General features: G+C 41.5%; 3 protein-coding genes across 3 annotated transcripts in view; 1 reads left to right on the top strand and 2 right to left on the bottom strand.

Annotated features, from left to right (window-relative positions):
- aldh18a1 (aldehyde dehydrogenase 18 family, member A1) lies at nt 1–7,145 on the top strand (the record flags this gene model as incomplete). Its single annotated transcript, XM_083903331.1, has 16 exons — nt 1–138; nt 291–440; nt 571–675; nt 777–935; nt 1,656–1,746; nt 2,073–2,197; nt 3,325–3,469; nt 3,562–3,635; nt 3,813–3,912; nt 4,191–4,411; nt 4,495–4,632; nt 5,329–5,524; nt 5,646–5,767; nt 5,938–6,124; nt 6,685–6,780; nt 6,949–7,145. Exons 2-16 carry the CDS (start codon nt 297–299, stop codon nt 7,143–7,145), a joined length of 2,100 nt encoding a protein of 699 aa, XP_083759457.1. The 5' UTR covers nt 1–138; nt 291–296.
- A 4,177-nt stretch (nt 7,146–11,322) lies between these two features.
- crygmx (crystallin, gamma MX) lies at nt 11,323–13,788 on the bottom strand (the record flags this gene model as incomplete). The annotated part of the gene is made up of 4 exons (XM_083903533.1): nt 11,323–11,598; nt 12,608–12,850; nt 13,500–13,560; nt 13,739–13,788. The coding sequence occupies 4 exons, from the start codon at nt 13,786–13,788 to the stop codon at nt 11,323–11,325; spliced, it is 630 nt and encodes a 209-aa protein (XP_083759659.1).
- Nucleotides 13,789–14,032: 244 nt separating this feature from the next.
- The window catches only part of crygmxl2 (crystallin, gamma MX, like 2), a gene marked incomplete at both ends in the record, with an annotated part of 40,560 nt that continues 30,111 nt past the window's right edge, over nt 14,033–24,481 (bottom strand). Inside the window, 2 exons of the mRNA XM_083903534.1 lie at nt 14,033–14,308; nt 14,781–15,054. Of these exons, the coding sequence (XP_083759660.1) occupies nt 14,033–14,308; nt 14,781–15,054 (550 nt within the window). The remainder of the gene's footprint in view (nt 14,309–14,780; nt 15,055–24,481) is intronic.

The raw sequence follows: 24,481 nt of genomic DNA on the forward strand, positions 1-24,481 counted from the left end.
GTCAACTGCAGCTCCTTTGCTCACCGTGGAGAACTGCGTCATGCTAAGAGGATAGTAGTCAAGCTCGGCAGCGCCGTGGTCACACGTGGCGATGAATGTGGGCTGGCTCTTGGGAGGCTGGCTTCCATTGTGGAGCAGGTGAGGAACACATGACCAGCGCAGACTGTCAAGCAACTTATTGGACAATTTTGTGATTAAACAACAGAAGTTCCTTGCATTTATAGATAGATAAATACAAAGTGTTTTAGGTTTCCCATTCATAATTCATGTCTAATTGATTTCGTGTTCAGGTAGCTATGCTACAGAATCAGGGCAGGGAGATGATGATTGTCACCAGTGGAGCAGTGGCCTTCGGAAAGCAAAGATTAAGACATGAGATCCTCCTGTCACAGAGTGTGCGCCAGGCGCTGCACTCAGGACACAATCAGCTCAAAGACATGGTAAGAAAAAAAAGTGGAATATTGTGCAATAACAAGTCACGTAAAGAAGAAACTGCTGCTGCTCTGTGGTTTCAGTGGTGATCTCACTCACCAATATACAAATGTGAGCTTTACTGTATTTGTGTTACAGTCTCTGCCTGTACTGGAGGCGCGGGCCTGTGCGGCAGCTGGTCAGAGTGGCCTGATGGCCCTTTATGAGGCCATGTTTACCCAATACAGCACTTGTACTGCACAGGTACTTCCTACATCTTAATAATCACTTTGAAGTGCCAATAGGCATGTTTGTGAATTACTCAGGGACATTAATTTGCTCTGCCCTCCCTCCTATGTCTTCAGGTCCTGGTGACAAATCTGGATTTCCACGATGACCAGAAGAGGCAGAACCTGAACAGCACACTGCAGGAGCTGCTGCGCATGAACATCGTTCCCATCATTAACACCAATGACGCTGTTGTGCCACCGCCGGAGCCCAACAGCGACCTGCAGGGGGTAAATGTGGGTACAGACAGCATGGGTGTGACGCTGCCTGTGGTGATAGTAGAGGTGGCAGCAAGAGAACTGAAAATACTATCGATAACTACTCGTTATCGATAGTATTAGCCGCACACAGTATGACAGACATCTGCCACCCTGCCTCGCCTCATCCGCTCCACCCTCGAGCATTAAGGCATGTGTATGCAGGGAGGGGATGGAAGGCAATGCATGCAGTCACTGGTCGGGAGGTTCTGTCAGAAGGGACTTGGACTAACTTCTGGTAGACGTCTCCTTTTCCTCTTCTCCTGCAGATATGACTTACACATCTTTTTTCACACTTTATTTACACCTTTTAACTGCTTCATGAATTTATATAGAACCATTGCTCGCCTACAATATAGTGCCTATTGGTCATATCAACAAATAGATTTGGGCCTGCTTATGTACATAACATTATTTTGAACACAGTTTTTATTTTGTCTTAGGAATTACTTAATCATGTACAGCAGAAAAAAAATACAAGGACCTTCTTGAGGGTCCTGCAGTCGAAATGTTGCAGTTTTAACACCACATACAGGTTGGGGTACACATACTTTAGAAAAGGATTAAATTAGTTATTTATCAAATGACTGACTTTCTGCCAGTGTTTACTTATCATAAGTAGCTAATATATATATACACATATATATTTTATATAAATATATATATATATATATTTTACACAATTTTCTGGTTTTATAGGTGATCAGCATCAAGGACAATGACAGTCTGGCGGCGAGGCTAGCTGTAGAGATGAAGGCTGACCTGCTCATCGCGCTGTCTGACGTTGAAGGTATGCCTGTAACCACCACGACGCTCTGTGTCAGCTGTTAGGTAAGAACACCATCTGTCCGGGTGAAAAACACACCCATGTGAGGGTCAACTGATTCGTATGTGGAGACAAACACAGACCTTCTGCCGTGATGTTTGAAATTGATGCTGATGGGGTTGACACAAGGTGATGGTGTGCGTGTGTCGTGGCTGTGGATCCATTCAGCATCAATTCAAGTTGACTGACTGTAAATGTGAGGTATAAACACAGCGAGAATGATGACCGTGTATGAGTCAGGAGGACACGTTCCACATACTCTTCTTACATAAGAGTTGATGATTTCTTAGGACTGTACGACAGCCCCCCTGGAACAGATGACGCCAAGCTCATTGACATCTTTTACCCTGGAGACCAACAGTCAATCACTTATGGCACAAAGTCCAGAGTTGGGATTGGAGGCATGGAGGCCAAGGTGTGTTCATACCCTGTAATCCAAATCAATCCAAAGTATTATCTAAGGTAGACACTATATGCTTTTGTACTATGGATTTTTTTTATTTAAATTTTGTTTTGAGGAGATAATTTTTTAACCCTTTTATTTACCAATTGTGTGTAAAAACAAATTAAAAAGTACATACATTGCATAGGTAATGTGACGTAGCAAGAAGAAGAGATGCATCATGAAAACCAGACAAACAAGGCAATCAGAGACTGCAGACTTCACCCCATTCACACAACAAGCCTCTGGCGCCCTCTGTTGGTCATAGAACAGACAGACAGACGGACAGACACAGCGCCACCAAAAACAATACTTCACTCAAACTCTGTGGGGTGCTCAATTATAGCATGATTTTTTTTAAATCAACAAACTGTCACAAGGTCAAAATGTCAGGAGCAAATCTGAGCTACACTTGTGACACTACATGAACAAGTTACAACAGAACAAGGACTTGGACCCAATCGCAGACTCGGGAGACGAAGTAAAAAATAAAAAATCTTTTATTTTGCAAGTACAACAAAAAAAACATTCATAAGCGGGAATAACTATTAGCAAAAACCTGACAAAGTAGAAAACAACAGTATCTTGACAAGACAATGGCACAGGGCTGCGCTGGTTCACAAGAGGAGCTGGCAACAGTCAAAGGGAGACACAGACCATATACACGCAGTAATGGGGAACAGGTGTAAACAATCAGAGCGGGGAAGAAAATCAGACTGGTGGGAAAAACACAAGGGGCAAGTTACCTGCAACGAGAGGAGAGTGAAATTTCAAAAATAAAACAGGAAACCACAAGACAACATTGACACAAAAAGAAAAAAAAAATAAACACAACCAGCTTTCTTGGTCATGAAACAAGTTGATTGTGACATACACATTTTAAGTTTGTAGTCCTTTTCAGGATTAAATTATTTTTAAAAAGGTTTATTTTATGTTGTGTAAAACTTTGATTTCTGATAGACATGAGAATAATCACTGTTTTCCTGCTTTACCATCTAGTGTTTATGCAGTGGTTTTAGAAGACAAATAAATGTTGTTCGACTGTGACTCGAGGTTTTAAAGAGATCATACAAAATCTAACTTGTTTTGTGTGTCTGCAGGTCAAGGCCGCACTGTGGGCACTGCAAGGTGGCACCTCAGTGGTCATAGCAAATGGAACCCATCCCAAAGTAACAGGTCATGTCATTACTGACATTGTGGAAGGTAAAAAGGTGGGAACCTTCTTCTCTGAGATCAAACCTGCTGGTGAGTTTTCTCATTTTACTTAACTGTAACTCATTTTATTGCATACGTCCACCAAAGCTGCTGACTCAAGTCTCTCTGTGACTCTTCACCAGGTCCAACTGTGGAGCAGCAGACAGAAGTGGCTCGCAGCTCTGGAAGAACCCTGGCATCTCTTCACCCAGACCAGGTGACACATTATTTAAAATAATTTCACTTTATTCATGACATTATGTTTAAATACAGTAGCTTTTAATAAATTATATAAATGCTCATAATCAACTAAGTCTACCATAATCTGATTGAGATGAAACACGGACCCTTTTTCGTCTGCTCACCCTGTCTGTATTTTATTGGCTGTTCACAGAGGAGTGAGATCATCTGTCATCTAGCAGAGCTTCTGACTGAAAGGAAGGAGGCAATTCTGGCTGCCAACAAGAAGGACATGGACCTGGCTGTTAATGCTGGTAACAGAGCACACGTCCACTCAGTGTGTGTGTTTAAAGACATTCAGGGAACGTTTTCAGCACTGTTTTTTCCAGGAAGTGACCATTAGGTCCAAGTGTTCACTGTCAGAAATGAATCTGTTCATAAAAGTAAACATAAGTCTACCACCAAATACTTTTTCATAAAAATTCATAAGGGACAACTTAATCCATATGTCACTTCTTCTCCATGTTGCTAAATGGAGACTTTAGCCCTGTATCGCCTGAAAGCAACATCTTGCTTTTGACTCCCACTACAGGCCATTTGCCACCAGCAATGCTGACCCGTCTGAGTCTGTCACCGGTCAAACTCAACAGCTTAGCCATAGGTCTGCGTCAGATAGCCGTGGCGGCGCAGGACAGCGTGGGGCGTGTGTTGCGCAGGACCAGAGTGGCTCACACCCTGGAGCTGGAGCAGATCACTGTGCCCATCGGGGTTCTTCTGGTCATCTTTGAGGCCAGACCCGACTGCCTGCCACAGGTATCCAGGCAGAGCTGCCAAGTTTATTCAGAGCTGTTTGAAACAACTGCTGTCATAACCGCAGTCCTTGTGTCTTCATCCAGGTTTCAGCACTGGCCATAGCCAGCGGTAATGCCCTCCTTCTGAAGGGAGGCAAAGAGGCTGCAAACACAAACCGTGTCCTCCACCAGCTCACCCAGGAAGCTCTTTCCATACACGGTGTCAGAGAGGCTGTGCAACTGGTAAACTGGCCTCCACTATATTTATAAAAGTGTACATTTGATAATTTAGATAGAGAAACTCAAAGGACAGGATGATTATTCATGCATTCATATTCCATTTTAAAACAGGGTTTTCTTCTCTCTTTTATAAATAATGGTTTCCATATTAAAATGCGAGAGTGCAGTCAAGATTATGTCAAAGCAATAGGCTGCAATTCAAAATTAACTTCAAATCAAATAAAGTATTCAGTTGTCTTATATTTTCTTGAGTGACAAATACATTTTTCCCGTCTCAATGAAAATATCTTCCCCTAAGATGGAGTTTTGATAAAGCTATACTTTTTAGGATGTAAGTGTCCTGTGTGTAATTTCTGTCATTATTGATGTTACCTAACAGCCCACACCTCAGGTGAGCCTATATAGCTTTCTGAAAGGACAACTCTTTTGGTATCGCTCTACCTCACAAAATTCTTCCTTAAACTAAACTTTGCATCCGTCTTGCTTTAGTAGTGTAGGTGTTATGTTTCTGTGTCACCACAGACACAAAAAAACAAAACACTGCTGTACTGAGGAACATGTAGAGTCATAAAAAGCTGGTAGGATAGGAAATTCTATGTTTTTACATACTGTGCGTATATGCCTTTATCAGTCAAATTATGTAGGAAATTAGCCTGACTTCCTAAAACAGATACATCTACCTGCTGTTTTTGTTTGTAGGTGAGCACTCGTGAAGACGTGGAGGATTTATGTCGACTGGACAAGATGATCGACTTGATTATCCCTCGAGGTTCATCCCAACTTGTGAAGGACATACAGCGAGCAGCCAAGGGCATCCCAGTGCTGGGTCACAGCGAGGGAATCTGTCACGTCTACGTCGACGCAGACGCCAGTGTTGATAAAGTGATCAAGATCGGTCAGCTACTGCAAATCTATGAATGAATTTTGATTGTAGCACTGACAGGCCAGTTTTACCACGTTATCTTTCAACCAGCATGTTCAGCTCAGTTCAGCTGATGGATATTTTCTTATTACAGTCAGAGACTCAAAGTGCGACTACCCGGCTGCATGTAACGCCATGGAAACTCTGCTGATTCACAGAGACATTCTAAGGACGCCATTTTTTGACCAGATCATTGATATGCTGCGAAATGAACGGGTAAAACACCACAAGCATATCCAATTGGAAAATAACTCAACAATAAATTGGATTAGAATATACTTTTTTTGCAAGAAATAATAATATGGTACACAATATATTTGTGTTACTTTAAGATAAAGCATTTTTCAATGACAATGTTTTGTCTTTTTATCTCCTGATGTCACCAGGTGAAGATTCATGCAGGCCCTAGATTTTCTTCCTACCTGACATTCAGCCCATTAGAGGCCAACTCCTTGCGGACTGAGTACGGTGATCTGGAGTGCTGCATTGAGGTGGTGGACAGCATGCACGACGCAGTGGACCACATCCACAAATATGGCAGCTCCCACACAGACGTAATCATCACAGAAAATGGTACGTAGTCCAAAGTGTTCTCATTCTTAAATCTAATACACTTAAACCTCTAACTTCTGGCAATATTCACAGAATCATTGATGACATAAAACACTTTGAATAAACAATGTTGTCACTGGCAATTTAGTGTCTATTGCTGCCATCTAGTGACGACTGAAGGTAACAGATATAAAAAAAATGAACTTGTGAATGTGTCACTGCGAGTTTACCACATGACAGAGAGATACATTAATACATAGATAAATGGGTTACAGGCATTAAAATAGGTACATGTACTGTATATTGATAATGATTGACGGTAAACATTTTGTAGATATAGATGGATTTTAATCAAAATAATTTAAATACATTAAATTAAAAACAAATTAACTTACAACACACAACATTTGTGTAAGAATTATCATCCACATTTGGTTAATTTGATATAAGGATCATTGATGATATGATTTTTCTTTTCCACTCTTTTGTCTTGCCACCTATCATCTTGGTCTCAATGACACATTGAGAGTTGGAAAATTTTAGTTTAGAGGCAGTTTGTAAACAGTTGTTGTTTTTTCCAGAGGACACAGCGGAGCAGTTCTTGCAGCAGCTGGACAGCGCCTGTGTTTTCTGGAACGCTAGCTCACGTTTTGCTGATGGCTACCGCTTTGGACTTGGTATGTTTTTGGCCTTATCGCCATATCCTCAGTGTTGTGTTACCTCATTCTTTGTCACATTTCATTACCCATGTTGATCTGTAATCCCTCCTGTCAAGACAATGACATACCTTTTTTCCTCCAGTGTGTGATCATTTGTTGATGGCTTTTCTCTGGGTTTGCCTCCAGGAGCAGAGGTTGGGATTAGCACTGCACGTATCCACGCCCGAGGCCCTGTGGGCCTGGAGGGGCTGCTCACCACCAAGTGGGTCCTGAGAGGTGATGGACACACGACAGCTGACTTCTCTGAGCACGGCACCATGAAGTACCTCCATGAAAACCTGCCTGTTGGGGAGTCTTTAGCCGGACAAAGAGACAGTAACTAGACCTGAGACGATACACAATGCTGTACTGGCATTAGCTACCAGCAGCTCCCCAAACATTATCAGCAACAGATCATGATGTCAATGTTTAAAACTCTGCAGCACACATAATGCAGCGAGACAATCAAAAAGCACAACCTGGATGTTGAAATTGGTTCTCTGACAATGTATGAACTTTTTTTTATTCTAAATTCTACCTCAATTTATCACACTTTAGAGTTAGAGAACCCACCCTTATCACAGCTTGTGATATTCATTTTAAAAACTGTGACCCAAAAGAGTTTAGCAATATTTCTTTCTTTAAAGGTTCAGTGTGTAATATTTAGCAACATTTATTGGCATTGAAATTGAATATACTACCCATAAGTATGTTTGAATGTGTATAATCTCTTTGCGATAAACAGAGGCAGAATCGTACATCGTTAATGGTACACGGAGATCATTGTAGTTCTCTGATGTGCTTTGGTCAGGGAGGAGTGAGCAAAAGAGTCCTCCATTTGTTACAATCTGCAGTCTCAGATGTCACTATTTCTTACACACTGGACCTTTGAGACAAAATATACACATAAGGTTTCTTATAAAAGTTTTTCCTGATACATTTTCTTATAGTAATGCAATCTCAGGATATCATTCTCAATGAGACATTTGATTCTTAAAAGGAATCAGATTACACTGCTATCAAGAAGACCACTTAACAAGCTGCTTTGTTGTTTACATGTAACAAAGACAGCATAAAGCTGCCCCGCTGTCTGATTGTAAAATGGCAGACTGGCATCACCAACAGCAATATGCAACTGACAAGGCCTTTAACACAGACTCTGATCTGGCAACGGCAACATTCCTGCCTTACCAGGCTGTGCTATAGAGCAACACAAACCCTTATTTCATTCATTAAATGTTCATGAGGCTGTTGTCAGCCATCAGTAATACAATGCACAGCGTGTACTTTTAGCCAGTTTTACAGCGTAAAACTACCCACACCTTTTAATCTGTGGTCATGGGTCAGCAATAACTAAATTATAACTTTATTTATCCAGCTTATTTACATCTTAATTCATATTTAAAAAAATGATCATGTTATGATTGTACATATTATATTTTCATTATAATTGGCTCATTGCCCAGAAGGTTAATACATTTCAGCATTTTTATTTTCTTGCTCTAATTTTCGGTGTATAACTTAATACACAGGCACTTTAATTGGCTGCGGTGCTGCTGTTATACGACTGCGAGGCGGCATTTGACAGTAAACTGGTGTTTATCATCTTTATGTTTCCTGTAATGACAAGGAGGATTCAAATTAATGATATCATATATGATACAGAATAATTCACCAGGTTACAACATGCGCACCTGAACATGAATACATTAATGTTATTTACAGTTTTTATTTATCTGATCGCTGATACAAGTTCTGCTTTCTCCGTGATCTGCTGTTTTCCTGTTTGTACCTTGTGGCGCCTAAAGCCTCTTTCAGAGCAGGAACAGTAATTGACAAGCTGCCTCTTTCAAGCTGGAGGGAAGAACGCAGCTGCTTTTAAATGAAGCTCTGCAACAATTCCAGCCTCTGAGCTCCTATCTGATGTCTTGCAATGCACACTTAAGGAGTGCTTTGGCTTGTTTAATAGCAGTGTTGAAGAATTAAAACAAAAAATGTTGAAAAGGAATATTTGGATATTTTTCTCACTTTCTTTGATTCTTGCAGTTGAAATGTTGAGGGTTTTTGTTCATCCCTGTCCTGGCAATAGTCTTTCTACTTTCACAAAGAACACAAATTAATGGGGAAAAAAGTCATACTGATCTGAAAAAACAGATGTCTAAAAAGGGCCTTTTTAAAGTTGCCCATAGGGGAATTCACAATGCTGGAATTGGGGCAAGGAAGATGGAAGACAATACTATAGAGGTTTAATTATCCAGCCATCAGAAATGAAACGGGGGAGAAGGAGAACTGAGACTAATAATGGAATCACAGGCTTACGTTCTGGGTTTCTCAGTTTCTTTCTTTTCTCTCTCTCATCTAAAGAATTCATTCTCCAAAACGCAGTACTTTACCCTTCAATCAGCCTCCCATCACCAAGTCCAAAGGGTTCAGCGATGAAGAGGGAGACAAAACTCGGATCTCACTATTTTGTCCTTTTCATGTGTGAAGTGACTGAACAAAAAAACTTCTAAATGACTTGAGGTAGAGAAGGAACAGGGGACAATGAGTAGTGTGTCTTTGATGCACATTACAGAGCCGTGCTTTACGTTCTTGAAAGCCTAAAAGTTATTTTTTAGGATGAACATTATTGCATTACTCTTAACAATATTATATAATAATAATAATAACAAGGGAAAGCTTCCATTGCATGAATTACTTACACAAACACTTCTTATACTTACATTATATTTTATATGACACTTTACTTGAAATGAAGTGCTGATTTTGCATTTATATAATCATATCTTAGGAATAAACTAAACTCACGACATCAGTACATGCACATTCTCAGTTGAATTGAAGGATCAATCATTTTATATGGTTGGTCCTTTACACAGGAGTAAAACAATAACTTACTAAGGTTTATAACCCATCATGTCAATTTGGACTGCAACAGTTATTGAATTAATCGATGAATATTTGATTCTGTCTCTGTCGATTTGTGGACAAAGAAGACATTAGATGTAGTATTCATTTTAATATTTTGGGAAATAGAATAAAATTGTCTGACATTTTAATGACCAAACAACTAATCAAATAAAGACTAAATATCAACAGATTGATTCAAAATGAAACGTAGAGAGTATATTTTATATTTTAAGTTGCTTCTCTGTTTTCGATCAATGCACTTTGCATAAAAATTAAAGTTGTATAAAAGTCTAAAGTGCTTACATCCTTTAATTAGTGCAGTATTTGAAGCCACTGCCTCCTCATGCCCTCACATTAACTTCCAGTTACGACCGAGGCCTGTAAACTTCCTCACGTCTTTTATGTGGCTGTGCCCCCAGGCTCCAGCTGATCACATCCCCATGTTCCCACCAGTTGATGTTGTGGTAGCTGCTGGGTATCGTCGTCCAAAAGGATATGTGAGGGATGATGAGTGCACATCACTGGACTTGTACAGCAAAGCTGACAATCCTTTAATTGGACATTACTCAAGGGCAAAACTGATATTTCTTGTTGCACTTGATCTTAAGAGATTCTCAAATACACTCCCCATTGGGCTCCAGTTTTTTTAAAATCAATAATTAATAGTCAAAGTGATTTATTCATGTGTATCTTCACCAATTATGCAGTTTCTAATTAACAATTTCAATAATTGATATTTATTTCTGAGAGGATTGAGTATCTTGGGCTGATGAAAAATGCATGAGCAGGGATGTGGACAGGGTTTTGCTTTTTGTTCTGAGAGAGCTTGATGCTCGGGGCTAATACCAGGCCACTTTGACTCCGACTCTTTGAGTTGGCACTGGCCTTGTGATGTGGATCTAATATGGGCATCTTTCACGGACCCAAAGCACTTACTGTGTACCATGTGATCTCATAAAGACTCCTACATGCCCGTCTTCAGATATACCCCCCTTTTTTTTGTTCTTTAATATTGAACTTCAAAGAAAAAAAATCTTCAGTTTCCTTTATGTTTTCTTCTTTGTGTGTGCGGAATAACAATACCGTGTCAAAAACTGCGAAAACTTGTCTTACCGGGACCTCAGTGATTACATCTGCATCTCACTCTGTGGCCTGATGAAGCTGAAGTTAAATCAGCATGTTAAAAAAGAAAATCCTCCCTCAGATTCATGACAAGCCCTATCCCCCTGATCTTTTGATAGTGACAGCTGGAGTAGTCAGTTGAAAATTAACAAAGGCTCGCTTTAGTTGACTTTCATCAAGTTTTCATTTATTGTCATTCCAGCAGGACAGGAGGTTGGGGACCTGTGGGGCAAACCATTTTGCTACAGGACGACCAAAGCAAGGAACAAAAAAAACATCACTATTCACTCTGAGCACTGCAGGAGAACTGAGTGACCCGACAAAATTGAAACCCAACATCAGACGCTCTAAAAAAAAAAAAAAAATCCCCCAACGTTAATATTTCAAGTTTGGACACATGATGTTATGACCAGACTGAAACACTGTCAGCGTTGTGGGGACAAGAGGGTGAAGAGCTCAACAGTTGTTGGTATAGAAAATAACTGGGAATCAGTTGAGCTCAGTGACACGTCTCAGAGAGCCAAAGGTCGGGCTGGTGCTTCCCCACTCGATGTGCCTCCTGTACTCTCCGGGACGCAAGTAGTACTGGCGCCCCCTGTAGTTAGGGTGTTCGTGCAGCATCCAGTAGCCCTCCATGACGTTGGCGGAGGAGATGTCGCGGGTGTGGAAGCGCTCATGCAGATCTGGGCAGTCGTCCATCAGCTCCATGTTCTGACCCCCAAAGTCAGATCGCTCAAAGATCTTCATCCTGTATTTGCCATTGTACTGGGGAAGAAATGATGAGAGAATACAATGATACTGAGGATTCATATTTGTTTGAGTATACACTACTCTCAAAAAGTTAGGGATGTTTGCCCTTTGAATTCAATTTCCGAATGCACCTAAAATGCACTATAACCTTTACAGGTGAACTTAAAGGTGCCATATGTAAGAATGTGGCCAAAAACAGTTACGACATTCAAATTCAAAATACCGAGGTCTTTTAGGTTTCGTTTTCTGACGTAACTGGCAACCCGTGGTTGCTCGGAGAGCAGCTGAGACTCTACTGACTGCAATGATTGGCACCACATGATTTCAAAAGATAAACATGATTTGCAGTCTGCAAAATATTCTATTTTAATGCAAATATTTTGGCTGTACTGTTGTTGTTGGTGAGTTCAGTTTGTTTTATGAAAATTATTCCTGAGTCTCTGTGACATATTAGGAGGATTTTATGGCCAGTTGCTTTAGATTTATTACATAATGCACCTTTAAGTTAACCTTTAACCTTTAAGTTAACCTTTATTGAGACATTGAGATTTTTTGTTGTGGAATGCCACCACTGTTGTTAGCACTTCTTTGTTATAAAGAAATGACCATTGCATCCTTCTGCTTACATGGTAGAATATCACTGTAGCATGAATTTTTCATAGGGACATTCTTGTCGATTATCCCTAACTCTATGTGAGTAGTGTAATGTATTACTAGAGATATGAGACTCAGTATCTGTATTATAAAGTAAGGAGCTACGTCTGCCATCATTGTCATGTGACCAGGGACATGAATAGAAAGTGGTAACACCTAAAGAGACTGTATGGGATTGATGTTGGTATGGTTTCAGGGTTGTGATATCAGTATCAGACACACAAAACAACTGTGATAACATAACATATAACATAACAATAACATGACAAACTTCCCCTGATCCAGTGACCGATTCTATTCTTTGTACTTAATATTTTTACGACAGTAACAGGTGAAACCAAAAAATACAGGTATTGGCACCAAAACTCACAGCTGGCACCATACGGCAGGAGCGGATGCAGTCGTTGAAGCCTGCCCAGCGCTGGTAGTCAGCGTACTCGCCCTTGTGCAGCATGTACTGGTAGCCTCCGTAGCTGGGCTTCTCATAGGCCACCCAGCAACCGCTCTCCACTCTTATCGAGTTGCAGCGGGTGAAGTAGGATTGCATCTCAGAGCAGTCATTACTGCACTCGTAGTGACGACCCTGGAAGTTCCTGTCTTCGTAGAAGATAATCTGCTCATGACAGACAATTAAACATTATTAACACTGAGCTATAAGAAACATAACATAACACACCTCAGTGCACCTCACAACAGGGCCTGTTCTGCTTTACATAGAGGACATTGTCTTTAACTGCCTGACTTATTTTTACATCTATAATCTGTACTTTCACTGTTCTATGTATCTAAAAATACATAATCTTACAAAACATGAAATAAAAAAAAATTATAATCTAATAATGATAATCAGATATGATGAACAACAACACTTAAATATTCATTTGCAGGTTGCAAGTAGTAAACTGTTATATAAATGTGTTGTGTGTTGTGACTTGTATAAAAAAGAAATGTGTGTGTATCAGCTGCTGATATAACATGATTAAAGTAGCGAACAGGATCTTTTAAAATCAATTCCAAGCTCAAGATTATATTGCATTTTACTATCTTTTTCAGTTTTCCTCCCACATTTCTTTGCAATTTCTCACATTTTATTACATCCTCATGTAAATGTGTCCTGAAACTATGGTTAACAAGCCCTGTCTTGTACATATTTGGTTCTCTTTGCAGTATTATTCCATTCAGAACTGATTAATATACAACAACTGCTTGAGTATCTGTTACTATACATTATATATATGTGATATATTAAATTGCACACTTACCTTGCCCATTGTAACTGTGTTTAAGTTCAGACCAGACCAAATGCCGGACTGTTCCAGACCTCTTTATAGACCCCGCACACGGATCAGGCTTTTGTAAACACGAAACAAAGGTTTGTCCTGTGTCAGCACAGTTCTCTGTATGGGCTGCAGAGCACTATAGGACTGGTGATGCACAGCAGCCACTTTGTCTTTGTCAAAGCTCTGTTAGTCCGTCTGCCAAAAATACTGTACAACTGCACTTTCTGTTCGGGGCTACAAAAGGAGTTGCAACATCTGCCTTTATTTCCATGAAACCTCCAAAAAAAGGAAAACTTGCAAAGTGAGGCTAGACACGGTGTCAAAAAGTTGTTTAAGTGATGATTTATTGAGCAGCAGCAGTGGGATTTTATAGGTTGAAGTTTGTGTTGTGCTTGAAATTCAGGTTTATATTGCATCTTTTTTTTTTTTCTTTTTTTTTTAAATAAGGTCACAAAGGTCATTATTGTTTGAAAACTACATCTTTAATGTTCAAATGAGTTGTGCATGGACAGAATTTACATGACAGACCTCATCCTCCTGAATGAGCCCATCATGGGGTTGTGACAGCCCCATTCACCGCAGGACCTGTACTCTCCTGGGCGCAGGAAATACTGGCGTCCTCTGTAGTTGGGATGCTCGTAGAAGATCCAGAAACCCTCCATAATGTTGCAGGAGTAAATGTCACGGTAGTTGAATCGCTCATACAGGTTGGGGCAGTCGTCCATGAACTCCATTGAGTGTCCCATCATTCCAGGCCTGTTGTAGAGCCTCATCCTGTAGGATCCTCTGTACTGGATGTGAAAGAAATCAGAGCGTGGTTATTATGCTTCTTTGGTCGTCGTGCTCCCTCATAACTTCCTGTCCTCGGCTGATCTTTCAACTTTCGGATGCAACGGAGCGCTTGTCTACTTGGTCTCTGAGTAACAACAGATGAGAATGAGCATGACAGAATTGGATTAACCCCCTCCTAAACTGCCAGAAACACTCAGTGTGACTAACAGAATTAGGATGAAGGCACTAGGTCTTATGGGGGGGCGTGTCATATTCTTTTTAAAGGCTGACTTGGTCTCCTTGTGGGCCTACACTTTCATGCTATGACCCGGCTGAGTCCCTGTAATTGACATCAAACGACCTGTGACTGACATCCATTTTTAAATTGGCATTTGATGTGCAAGGTGAGATGTGTTGGTGTGTGTGTGTGGGGGGTAGAGGCCTTCCAGGCCCTTCTGTCTGTCTGTCTGTCTGTCTGTGTGACTGACTTACAGGTGAGAACATCTGGCAGGAGCGGATGCAGTTGTTGTAGCCCATCCAGCTGTGGTAGTCAGAGTAGTCGCCAGGGCCAAGGACGTACTGGTAACCCATGTAGTGAGGCTTCTCATAGGTCACCCAGTGACCCCCGGTGACACGGATGGAGTTGCAGCAGTTGAAGTGCCTGAAGGTGTCCATGCAGTCGCTGCTGCACTCCCAGTGGCGGCCCTGGAAGTTGTGGCCTTCGTAGAAGATGATCTTGAATAGGAAAAGAATGTTGACAGATTGACTGATTGCAGTACACAGGAACGGACTGTAGGGGACACTGCTCTCCCTATAACAGCCTCAGTTATACTCGGTCCCTGTAAGTCTCTCCAGTTTTATTAACAGTGATTGGTGAAAATCGAGAAAATGTATTTAAACAGCAACAGACTTTGTGTGTCCAACCTAAAAACACTGCTGTCGTACAAATACAATGACCCTGTCATATGTGGATGCCATTTAATTGAGCACCAGATGTCATAATATTCATAAATAGTCATCATTTGCAGCATTCAATGATAAAACAGGACACTGTGATTCAAATAGACCAGCTATATAAGATTCAGCTGTTTTTCAACAGTTTTTCCCAGTTCAGTGCAGAACTACTGCGAGCAGGTCATAATTTTCACCGCTTTGTAAAAGCAACACCTGCTTGTGTATATTTTGTCCCTTCAGAGACATGTCTACAAAAGGCAAATACAGGGTGAACATTTCAATTTGAATATTTTTGCAAAATCTCCTCCCTCTTTCCTCCTTGTTACAATACTCCATACATATCCCCACATCGCGCCGTTTCCCTCCATCTGCTCTTCGACAGAGCTGCTGCTGTATTCATTCTACGTGAGCTCATACCTTTCCCATGGTTGCAGGGCTGTGGATGTTTGCGCACCGTAGCCCTACACAAATTTACCGGTGCTTTTATAGTCTCCTGAGGCCTCTGACGCGTCATGAACCACTACGCTTTACCTTTTTCAGACACGAACCTCTTGTCTGCTAGAGTTTACCTATAGAATTGAGACCCCCCCTCCCCGTCCACAAAAATGAACACTACACAAGTCCCATTCTGTGATTTGCGTGACCCTTTTCACGCCACACACTTTGTGATGCAGCCTTTTGAAACATCACACAAAGGCTCTTTAGGGTGTGTGTGGCGCCCCCCTATAACAAAGATTTTAAAGTGTACAGCCATTTTGGGTGACACTCCAGCACATAGCTGTGTCATGATTTTCATATAGATCACAGATTGGTTCAGTCTCAGTGATACAGTGAGTTTGGCCTGGGCCTATTCCTGTGTGGGACAGGTCACAATGCAATTGCTGTTCAATTTATGTTAAAGGAAAGTTGGGCCTGATACTGTGGACTGAGTCAAGCGTTTGTGTTGATGTAATATACAATGATCTGCTGTCTCTTTTAGCTTCCATAGCCTGCAGTTGTACTGTGATGCCAGACGGGACCGGTTTGTTTGCAGATGTACAGACGGAACTGCATGCGTTGTGTGTGTGTGTGTGTGTGTGTGTTTGCGATATAAAAGAAGGCGTTTGGGGCATGTGTGTGCTTTAGTCTTTGTATAAAATGATAGATGTTTGGACTTAAGTCTTTGGCTTGTGAGCATATAGCCCAGAGCTGAAGGGGAAAAGGCCAGAATGAGTTGCCGCCACGCATTGTGTTCCCAAAGCCCAGCTGATGCCAGAAAGGTCACCTTTCAGCCTTTCATTTGGGATAAAGAGCTCATGCCCTCACTCTGGTTTTGTGTGTTTTGCAGCTTCAACTGTGTGAAAAGGCAAATGTTTCTAGAAAGCACAATAGCCATTCTATTGCTGGCCAAAAAGAAAAAAAAACAACAACACAGTTCTGCAGTTGTAAGTACAGAGCCATATGACACTGTTTCAGTGTTAAGGAACCGTGTTGATAAGCTTTTGCTCCTTTGATCATTCATCGGCTTGAAACTCTCATCGGCTTCAATAGGTTTCATGTTTGAAGCTGCACTCCTTTTCTGTGACATAAGTAGATCGTTGATATTCTTTCATCACACTGTGCAGCATAATTGCGGAAGATTATCAGATGGGATGTTTTGTTTTTGCGAGTTTCTGGAGCAAATTGTTACGCCCGGTAGGAAAGGTTTTATAAGAAAATATAAGAAGCTAAATGTTTAGATATTCCCCATACGCCCATTCAGAGTAATGATTTTGCCTTAAGGATAATTATCCTAAATTATGGTGATCTTTGCTGTCATTGATGTCATTATTGTGCTTCTCTTTGGAGATCGGTCTTTCGAAGTTGTGTTCTTCATCTTCTATTAGACCTGTTTTAGGGAGTGTGAGTGTGTATACAGCAGCAGCACGAGTGAAGGTGGGGACAAAAAGCATTCATGCTTCACCACTGAAGAACCAGGTTTATTAGAGCAGTAGAGTTCACTTCCACTTGTTTTGCTTTACCAGCGCAATGTTTGCTGTTGAAATCACTTCCTGTGTGCAGCGTGGGGAATGTCGCTAGGCAACAGGAGATGTAAACACTGTCACACTGAGAAACACGGAGAAAGTTATGCGGCGCTGACTTAATCAGCGCTGTGTGAACTCATTTGACGAATGTATCTACAGTTTTAAATGTAAAATACTTCTTTCAGTGTTGATGCAACAAGACGGCAGAGCAGTGACAGGAAAGCCGTGTCTGACTGTGCTGCACTTGTTCAAACTATGTGTGATAGAGGAACATTCACTCTGCTGTGTGTCTTTGATTGGGAATCTACCCGTTTCTGTGGCTGCTGCTCAGTCTGACATCTGACCTCTATATTGAGAGAAGCATGTAACTGAGGTGTAACACCGACTCTAAGCCAAGGCAGAAATATTTGACTGGCACAGTCGTCATTGCCATTGTTCTCGTTTTCATCACTGAGGAACATCAGCTAACCCTGACTCATTAGTCAGGACCTTGGCTCTCTCCATGTGTATGTAGCTTCTAGAGGGGAACCTTGTTTCGCAGGATCTCAAATGATCGTCTTTAGCTCTGCTACAAGACATCTCCTCCCCACCCTGAAGGGAAAGCAACATCACAGAGGCCCTTGCCTGCTTTTTCAGTTCCCCCCGGAGGAGAAGAAAGCTACCCGCTGTGGAGCATTCCACTCTTCATCTCGGAATGATGGAAGAAAAGGAAAGGAGAAGGGGAACAGAGCGGGGGGAGTAGATTCACATCTCCATTGTGTCCGAGGCTCCTTATTGTGCAATCACGGCAGTCATGTGGGAGATGACGACACGATTAGCCTGCAGAACCAGTGACAGTTGGGGAGCGCGGTGATTGATGTGCTCCCCACTGAGATAGGAGAAACTTTGAATGGTAGCAATGCCAATACTTAACTTGCAACCTTTTCCCTCCATAACAGGGTTCCAAAAGGAAAAAAAAAAAAATCTGTAGCTGATACCTCATTAGAGTGTGCATTTGCAATTCATTCAGTAAAACACATTTCAGGCCAGAGGAGACTTCTTTCAAATCAAAACAAATCACTTCCCCCCCCTCAATCCAAACCCTGGTCTCTCTGACCCTGCAATACACAATGTGTCTCAGCCCAAAATGTTGTCAGACGAGATAGCAGAGCAGCTGTGCTCGCAGAGAGTCCAACGTGCTTTGTTACTGAACAGTCAAAAACAAAAACACTATAGTACTGAGGTGTAAACAAGGGGTTTACGCGAGTTTTGCTCCTGAGGACTTGCTAATCTTGTCCCGAAAATGTGGAATGATCGGAAAAAGTGCTCGCCAAAAAAAAAAAAGCCTCCTATAACGACAGTAAAATGAGGACCTCTCTTTTGCTGAGAGATCATCCTCGCCATTCTTTCTGTCAGGAAATCTCCAGGCGTCGTCCCTCTCTTGTCGCTGCCAGCGCAAAGGCTCTATCGGGATTGCCAGACGCAGGCGCCACTATGAGTCTGTGCCAGGGCCAGGATTTACCACGATGCTTCTGATGTGCTCCATCTTTTTGCTGAGGGATAATTAAAAGAGGAAATGGTGTTGGAAGAACAGAGCGGAGAAGCAGGAGGAGCAACCGAGCAAATAGATGCAGCTGTCAATTATGTTGAGTTTGTTTTTCTCTTCACTGACATTCTGTGTTGAACTGCTACTCATCTGGATTTAGTCATAAAGTTTACAGTGTATATCTCCGCTCTGTACATGTAATTAAAAACATTTAGGTTAATTAGCAACTACACTTAGCAATGCAAACGCCATAAAGACACAAATTGCAATGACCTGCAGGTGATGTGTTTGGCACAAACTCTTACTCACACTTTATGTCTGTACATCCAACTTCATTCCTGTGTTATAACCAATGTTTATGAGCTGGAACATTGAAAAAAAAAATGCTCTTCATTCTTCAGAATATCACAAATTGTCAGTAAATTAAATCTTGGACAGAAAGTTGACGTTTCACAGCTTGCAGTATCCCGATAGAGGAAAATGTTTGTTCCATGACGTTTAATGTTTTAACTGTGACTCATGATAAACACATGGCGGATAATGAGTGTGATGTAAGGAAAAGTCATGTTTTTATTTCTAGTTCATGGCACCTTGATAATGTTTCTTGTATTTTTAATAGCTCCCCCGTGCGCCACATGAATAACACACAACAGAGAGCATCATTTCTTTTGTTTCATCCAAATGCATCCATTTTCTTATCAGGCATATCATTCTTGGATCACTATTTTTGATCAGATGCTGTTTTGGAGAAGCCAAAAATGTTCTGTTTATGAGAGATTCTCTTCACATCAACAACCAGCCGTCTTCCGTGAAACCTGAATCATTTCAGCGTCATCCTTTGTTTGGCTAAATCAAGATGCTCCACCACACAAGCATGACCCAAACCCAGTGAAAAGCAGGACACCTCCTCTCTTGTCTCTGTCTCTCAACAGACAGACTTGTGGGAGTGATGGCTTTTAGTTGCTCTCACTCCCCATCTCCGCACACTGTTTTGACGTGGCGTGTCTCCCATGCCCCAAAGCTTTAAAGGTTTAAAGAGCAACTTTTCACCCTGTAATCCAGGTGCCTTTCAAACAAGTCACGCTGTTTACTGACACATGACAAAAAAAGTTCAACCCCCCTCTCATCTCTGTGCTTACAAGACTTGCGGCTCACCTCGGCGCCTGCTAGTCATTCCTCCTGAGCAACACTGAACAAACAGAGCCTCAGTGAGAAGGGGCCCCTGCCTTTCACCGTGCGCTAAATTTGTAATCAGATGTGATGCTGTTGTTCACTTCTTCAAATTTGTCATCAAAGCAAATGTGTTCTGACAACAGCCGGTGACAAGTGCACCAGAGGAGAGGCACCAAATCAGCTTTTTCACACCGCATATCAATTATTGATCGTGTCGCTCCCCCCCCCCCTGTCCTCGCTCACACACCCCCCCCCCCCCCCCCCCACCACCAAGTAGACACCTTGTGATAATGAAATACATCAATTTAAAAAATAAATAATAAACCGGGGTCGGCTCCATTGTTGCGAGGCCTTAAGAGCTTGATTGACTGCCTGCACATTTTCCTGGTTGGCAGTCAGGCAGATCAAAGGAGGGTTCCTCTTATTGCCCAAGGCCACTTGCAATTTATTTAGAGGAGCAGTGCTGCTGTCCCAGCAGGTAACATCACTGGGCAGAGACACTCAGGATCACAGCTTTGAGGTGCCTCTCAAATCCCTCATCTACTGGCTCTGTCGTGCATGTGCAAAAACCTATAAATGCAAATGATTTACAAAAGCCTTCTGCTTATTATGGTAAATTAACGCTGCATTAATGCCCTCACATAGGAGGGGATGCAGGAGCACAAAGGTCCCATATGTTATTTTTTTTTTTAAATCTGTTTTGGCTGAATCTGTCACAATGTTCTGGTTTGCACTTCTGAACTAATGTGTGAGATTTTATCAAGTATTTCCGTCAATTTGGATGTTAAAATATTGAACAGAAAGTAATAATGATTTAACTTTTAAGTTAAAACATGGAGCAGAAAAATGAGTGTGATGTTGGGACAAGTCATATTTGTTTCTTGAATTTACTGAAACAGAAAGGGGCTCAGTTTTTGTTGTTGTTTACTTGTTTTTCATCCATTCCATATTAGCTAAATAATAAAATAATTGGATCGCTTTCCCATAAGAACTCATCGAAAAATATGATTTTCTTTAACATTTAGTTTATTATTTTCATATTGCCCTATACAAATTATCTATGAGGGTTAATGAATCACTTTCATTTGATTCCGATATTTTTGTCAGCCGCAAACAAACATGTTTTCATGATTTCCATTAGACGCTCTTAAGTTAAGCACAAAGGAATGATATAGAGATGTTGCAATAACTCAGACTTATAGTCCTGCAGCAGCAGAACTGTGGGGAGCTGAATGTAAGAGAGAGGCTGTGTATTTATGTAAATGAGTCAGATTGATCTAATTATAGAGCAATTTGATGGGACTCCACAGATAAGGCGTTAATGTAATTTGAAGTCAGTGTTTTCTAAAAGAACATTGTTCCTTTGAAATATCGGCTCTTTCATTTTCATTATTCAAAGTCAATATCTGGCATGTTTGCATATGAAAACATTCTCTCAGAGTTTTAATTTAATATGTACGACAATTTAAATAGACATAGTAGTATCTGCAATTTTATTGCACCTGCACTTAGAAAATGTAAGATTGTTTCATTAATTAAATTAATTGTTTACTACATTTATTACTATCTGTAATTAGTAGTGATTAGTATTGATATTATATATCACTGTTTATCAGGCAAAAATGCTGAAATTAAAAACACATTTCAGTAGTTCTAAATAGATAAAGTACATCTGTCTGAATAATCAAATCGCTATATTTCACTTGCGCTCAGTTTAAGTCTTCACAGTTGCCCACTTAAAGCAGACATCAGAGTTCATTTGACTCATACATGTAACCACTAGAGGGCACTGGAAGCCAAATCATATGCTGCTATAAGTTCTGTAAACCTCAGCCACATCATCTCTGAGCAGCGTGTGTGTAGCAGGACTTGTATTTTGTGACCTCTTTAGGGACCTTTTCTGGCATAAACACTGGCGTTGCCAGTAGTCCTCACAGAGACCAAAACCTGGTCTTAATGAGGCAGAACCTCATGTTATGAAGAACTGGTTAAGTTTAGGACAAGGATTGGAATTGTGGTTGGGTTAAGGTTAGGCAGGGGGTTGGTGCTTTGTTTACGCTGTCCAAATAGGGTTGTGTGTGTGTGTTTGCATGTTTACATCTGTACGTAAAGCAAGTGTATAGACATGAGTTAGACAATGGCACAAATTCAGAAATTCATGTGCGATGGCTGTATGTGTGTGTTTGTGTGTCAGTGCCATGTCTCCTTTCTGTACTGAAGCCTATCAGTGCTCAGACATAGTTTTACCAAGGGAGACAAATAAAAAAAAAAAAAAACATTCACTAACAGGCTGACATGACCTGTGTCCCAGCAACACATGCTGCTTGTCCACTTGTTTGTAGAAGCCACACACACACCCACATACACACACACAGTAGCTTGTGCGAGAGTTGTTTTTAGAATGCTAGTTTCAAACAAACTTGGACTAGACACACAGACGCACGCACACACACACACACACACACACACACACACACACACACACACACACACACACACACACACACACACACACACACCGTGGTCAAAACAAAGTCTCAGACAGACAATGAACAGTGAGCTTTGTAGCAGTTTCAAGCCAGTGCGTGGTTTTGAACTGCAGATGTGGATGCTGACTGAAGGATCAGTGCACAAACTGCAGGACTGCAGAGATGGCAGTTCCCCCCATAGGGTTTGGCACAGCCCTGGCCTTTGTGCTGTGCCCCATTTACACTGTTCATTTAGCCATGTTGTAAAGGTGGCGGTGGCCCGTGTCTGTGTGTGTTCTGCCGGGTGATCAATTGAAAATGCATCTTCACACATTGTTCGCCATGTGCCATTTGTTTGCTCGTAGGCAAAAGGTCTGTGGAAATAAAATCCTGGCGCGTGAAAGACGAGCGAAGCAAGAATCTAAATTGACTTGTCCCTTTTCCTGTCAGCATTAGAAGCCATCACACATCTTGGATTTATGAATTCCGCAAGAAAAGAAAAGGCTTATCTCAGTCGCAGGCACTGGTTTCCATTCCTACTGGGAATTAATTGCACCACCGTGAAGTGAACCATGTGAGATGGAATCAAGAATGTTATTAACATTCGTGCACAGTTGCTTTGCGTTGAAGGACGGGATTGTGAGACGCAGAGGAAGCTTGACCTGATCTGAGCGAGGCCTCTGAGGAGCGGAAGAGAAGCGCCGCTGTCGCTGCTCTGCAACGAGAACGCGGCCTCAGCTGAATCCCTGGAAGAGCCACAGCTCCACTCAGGGGAGTTTCAACCAAATTAAAAAAACAATGACACACCAAGGGAGAATCTAATGCCAATTCCCATCATCAAGACCCACATTCTTCACTGTTTTGCTTTTAACTTTTGTTGTTATTTTCTGTCTCTGACTATCTCTCTCTCCCTCTCTCTTTTTCCCTCTGCACTGTTGTTTTCTAGTTTGTTTTCCACACGTACTCCTCTGGCTGTCGCCGAGCGCTACAGCCACTTTCAAAGGCTTGGCTGTCACTCCCCGCCTTTGAGTCCCGTTTGAAATTTTAACGTACATGTTGTCAGGGTGCCGTCAGGAGTGATTGACAGGTTCGTCCCAGAGCAACACCGGGCTTGGCAGGCTGGCTGTCTTTTGTCAGAGGCAGCCGAGGAGAAGCAACAAAGGGAAAGGGAGCAGAGGAGGAAAAAACACACATAAATAAAACAAAACTGCTCTTACCCATTTCTCAATAAAGACCAAATTAGATTAATCTTGCGACAGAGCTCGGCAGGCATGCAAGGCAGTGGTGGAAATAGAGACTTGATATTTTCTCTGGCTTTGTTCCCTGCCACTGATGGTGCACTGCTTAGACACTCTCTCAACAGGACACCAAAGGCAGCACAGTGTGCATTGTTTCACAAGCCAGCTGTACATATTAATGTTCGTTATCACCTCCCTTTCGTTGCAGTAAAATTACAAAGCACGAAAAACACTTTGTCCCGGCCTCACCTTGGTTTTGAACATTTGAGATGTTTGTGGCCTCGACAGCTTTTGTATTAAATGACCTAAGCTGCAGGTAAGTGCACGTTTCCAGCCTTATATACGTATATTTGAGAAACTGATAGTGTCTGACCTGAGCAATGCCAGGTTCAGAGGGGTCTCACATTTCTCTCATTGTAAAGGAGGACATACAAACTCCATCTGTGTCCCGTCCTTCGTCCCCATCATCAGCAAACATAAACAACGGCCAATAAATAATGAAATGTTTAAAAAAAAGACACTCCATTGTTAATTCTATATGTGGCAGTTATTTTCATTGCCTTTTTTTGGACATAAAAGTCATAGATTTCTCATAAAATAAAAATAAATGACAATGCAAGCTCTGTGTGTGTGTTGAGGGCCCAGTTTTAAGTGTCTTTGAGCAAGACACTGAATCTCTGACCTCCCTTCACTGCGGGAACAAAGCAACAATCTATGAAATAAAATGAAAAATTATTCGAGCATGCACGCAGGTTCACGTGATGAAGACGCGCACGAGTCTGATGATTGATTCAGTGGTGTAACATGAAAACAAGGGCATTAATGAGTCCCG

This window comes from Microchirus variegatus (genome assembly GCF_963457635.1).
Source record: "Microchirus variegatus genome assembly, chromosome: 17".
Classification (NCBI taxonomy): domain Eukaryota; kingdom Metazoa; phylum Chordata; class Actinopteri; order Pleuronectiformes; family Soleidae; genus Microchirus; species Microchirus variegatus.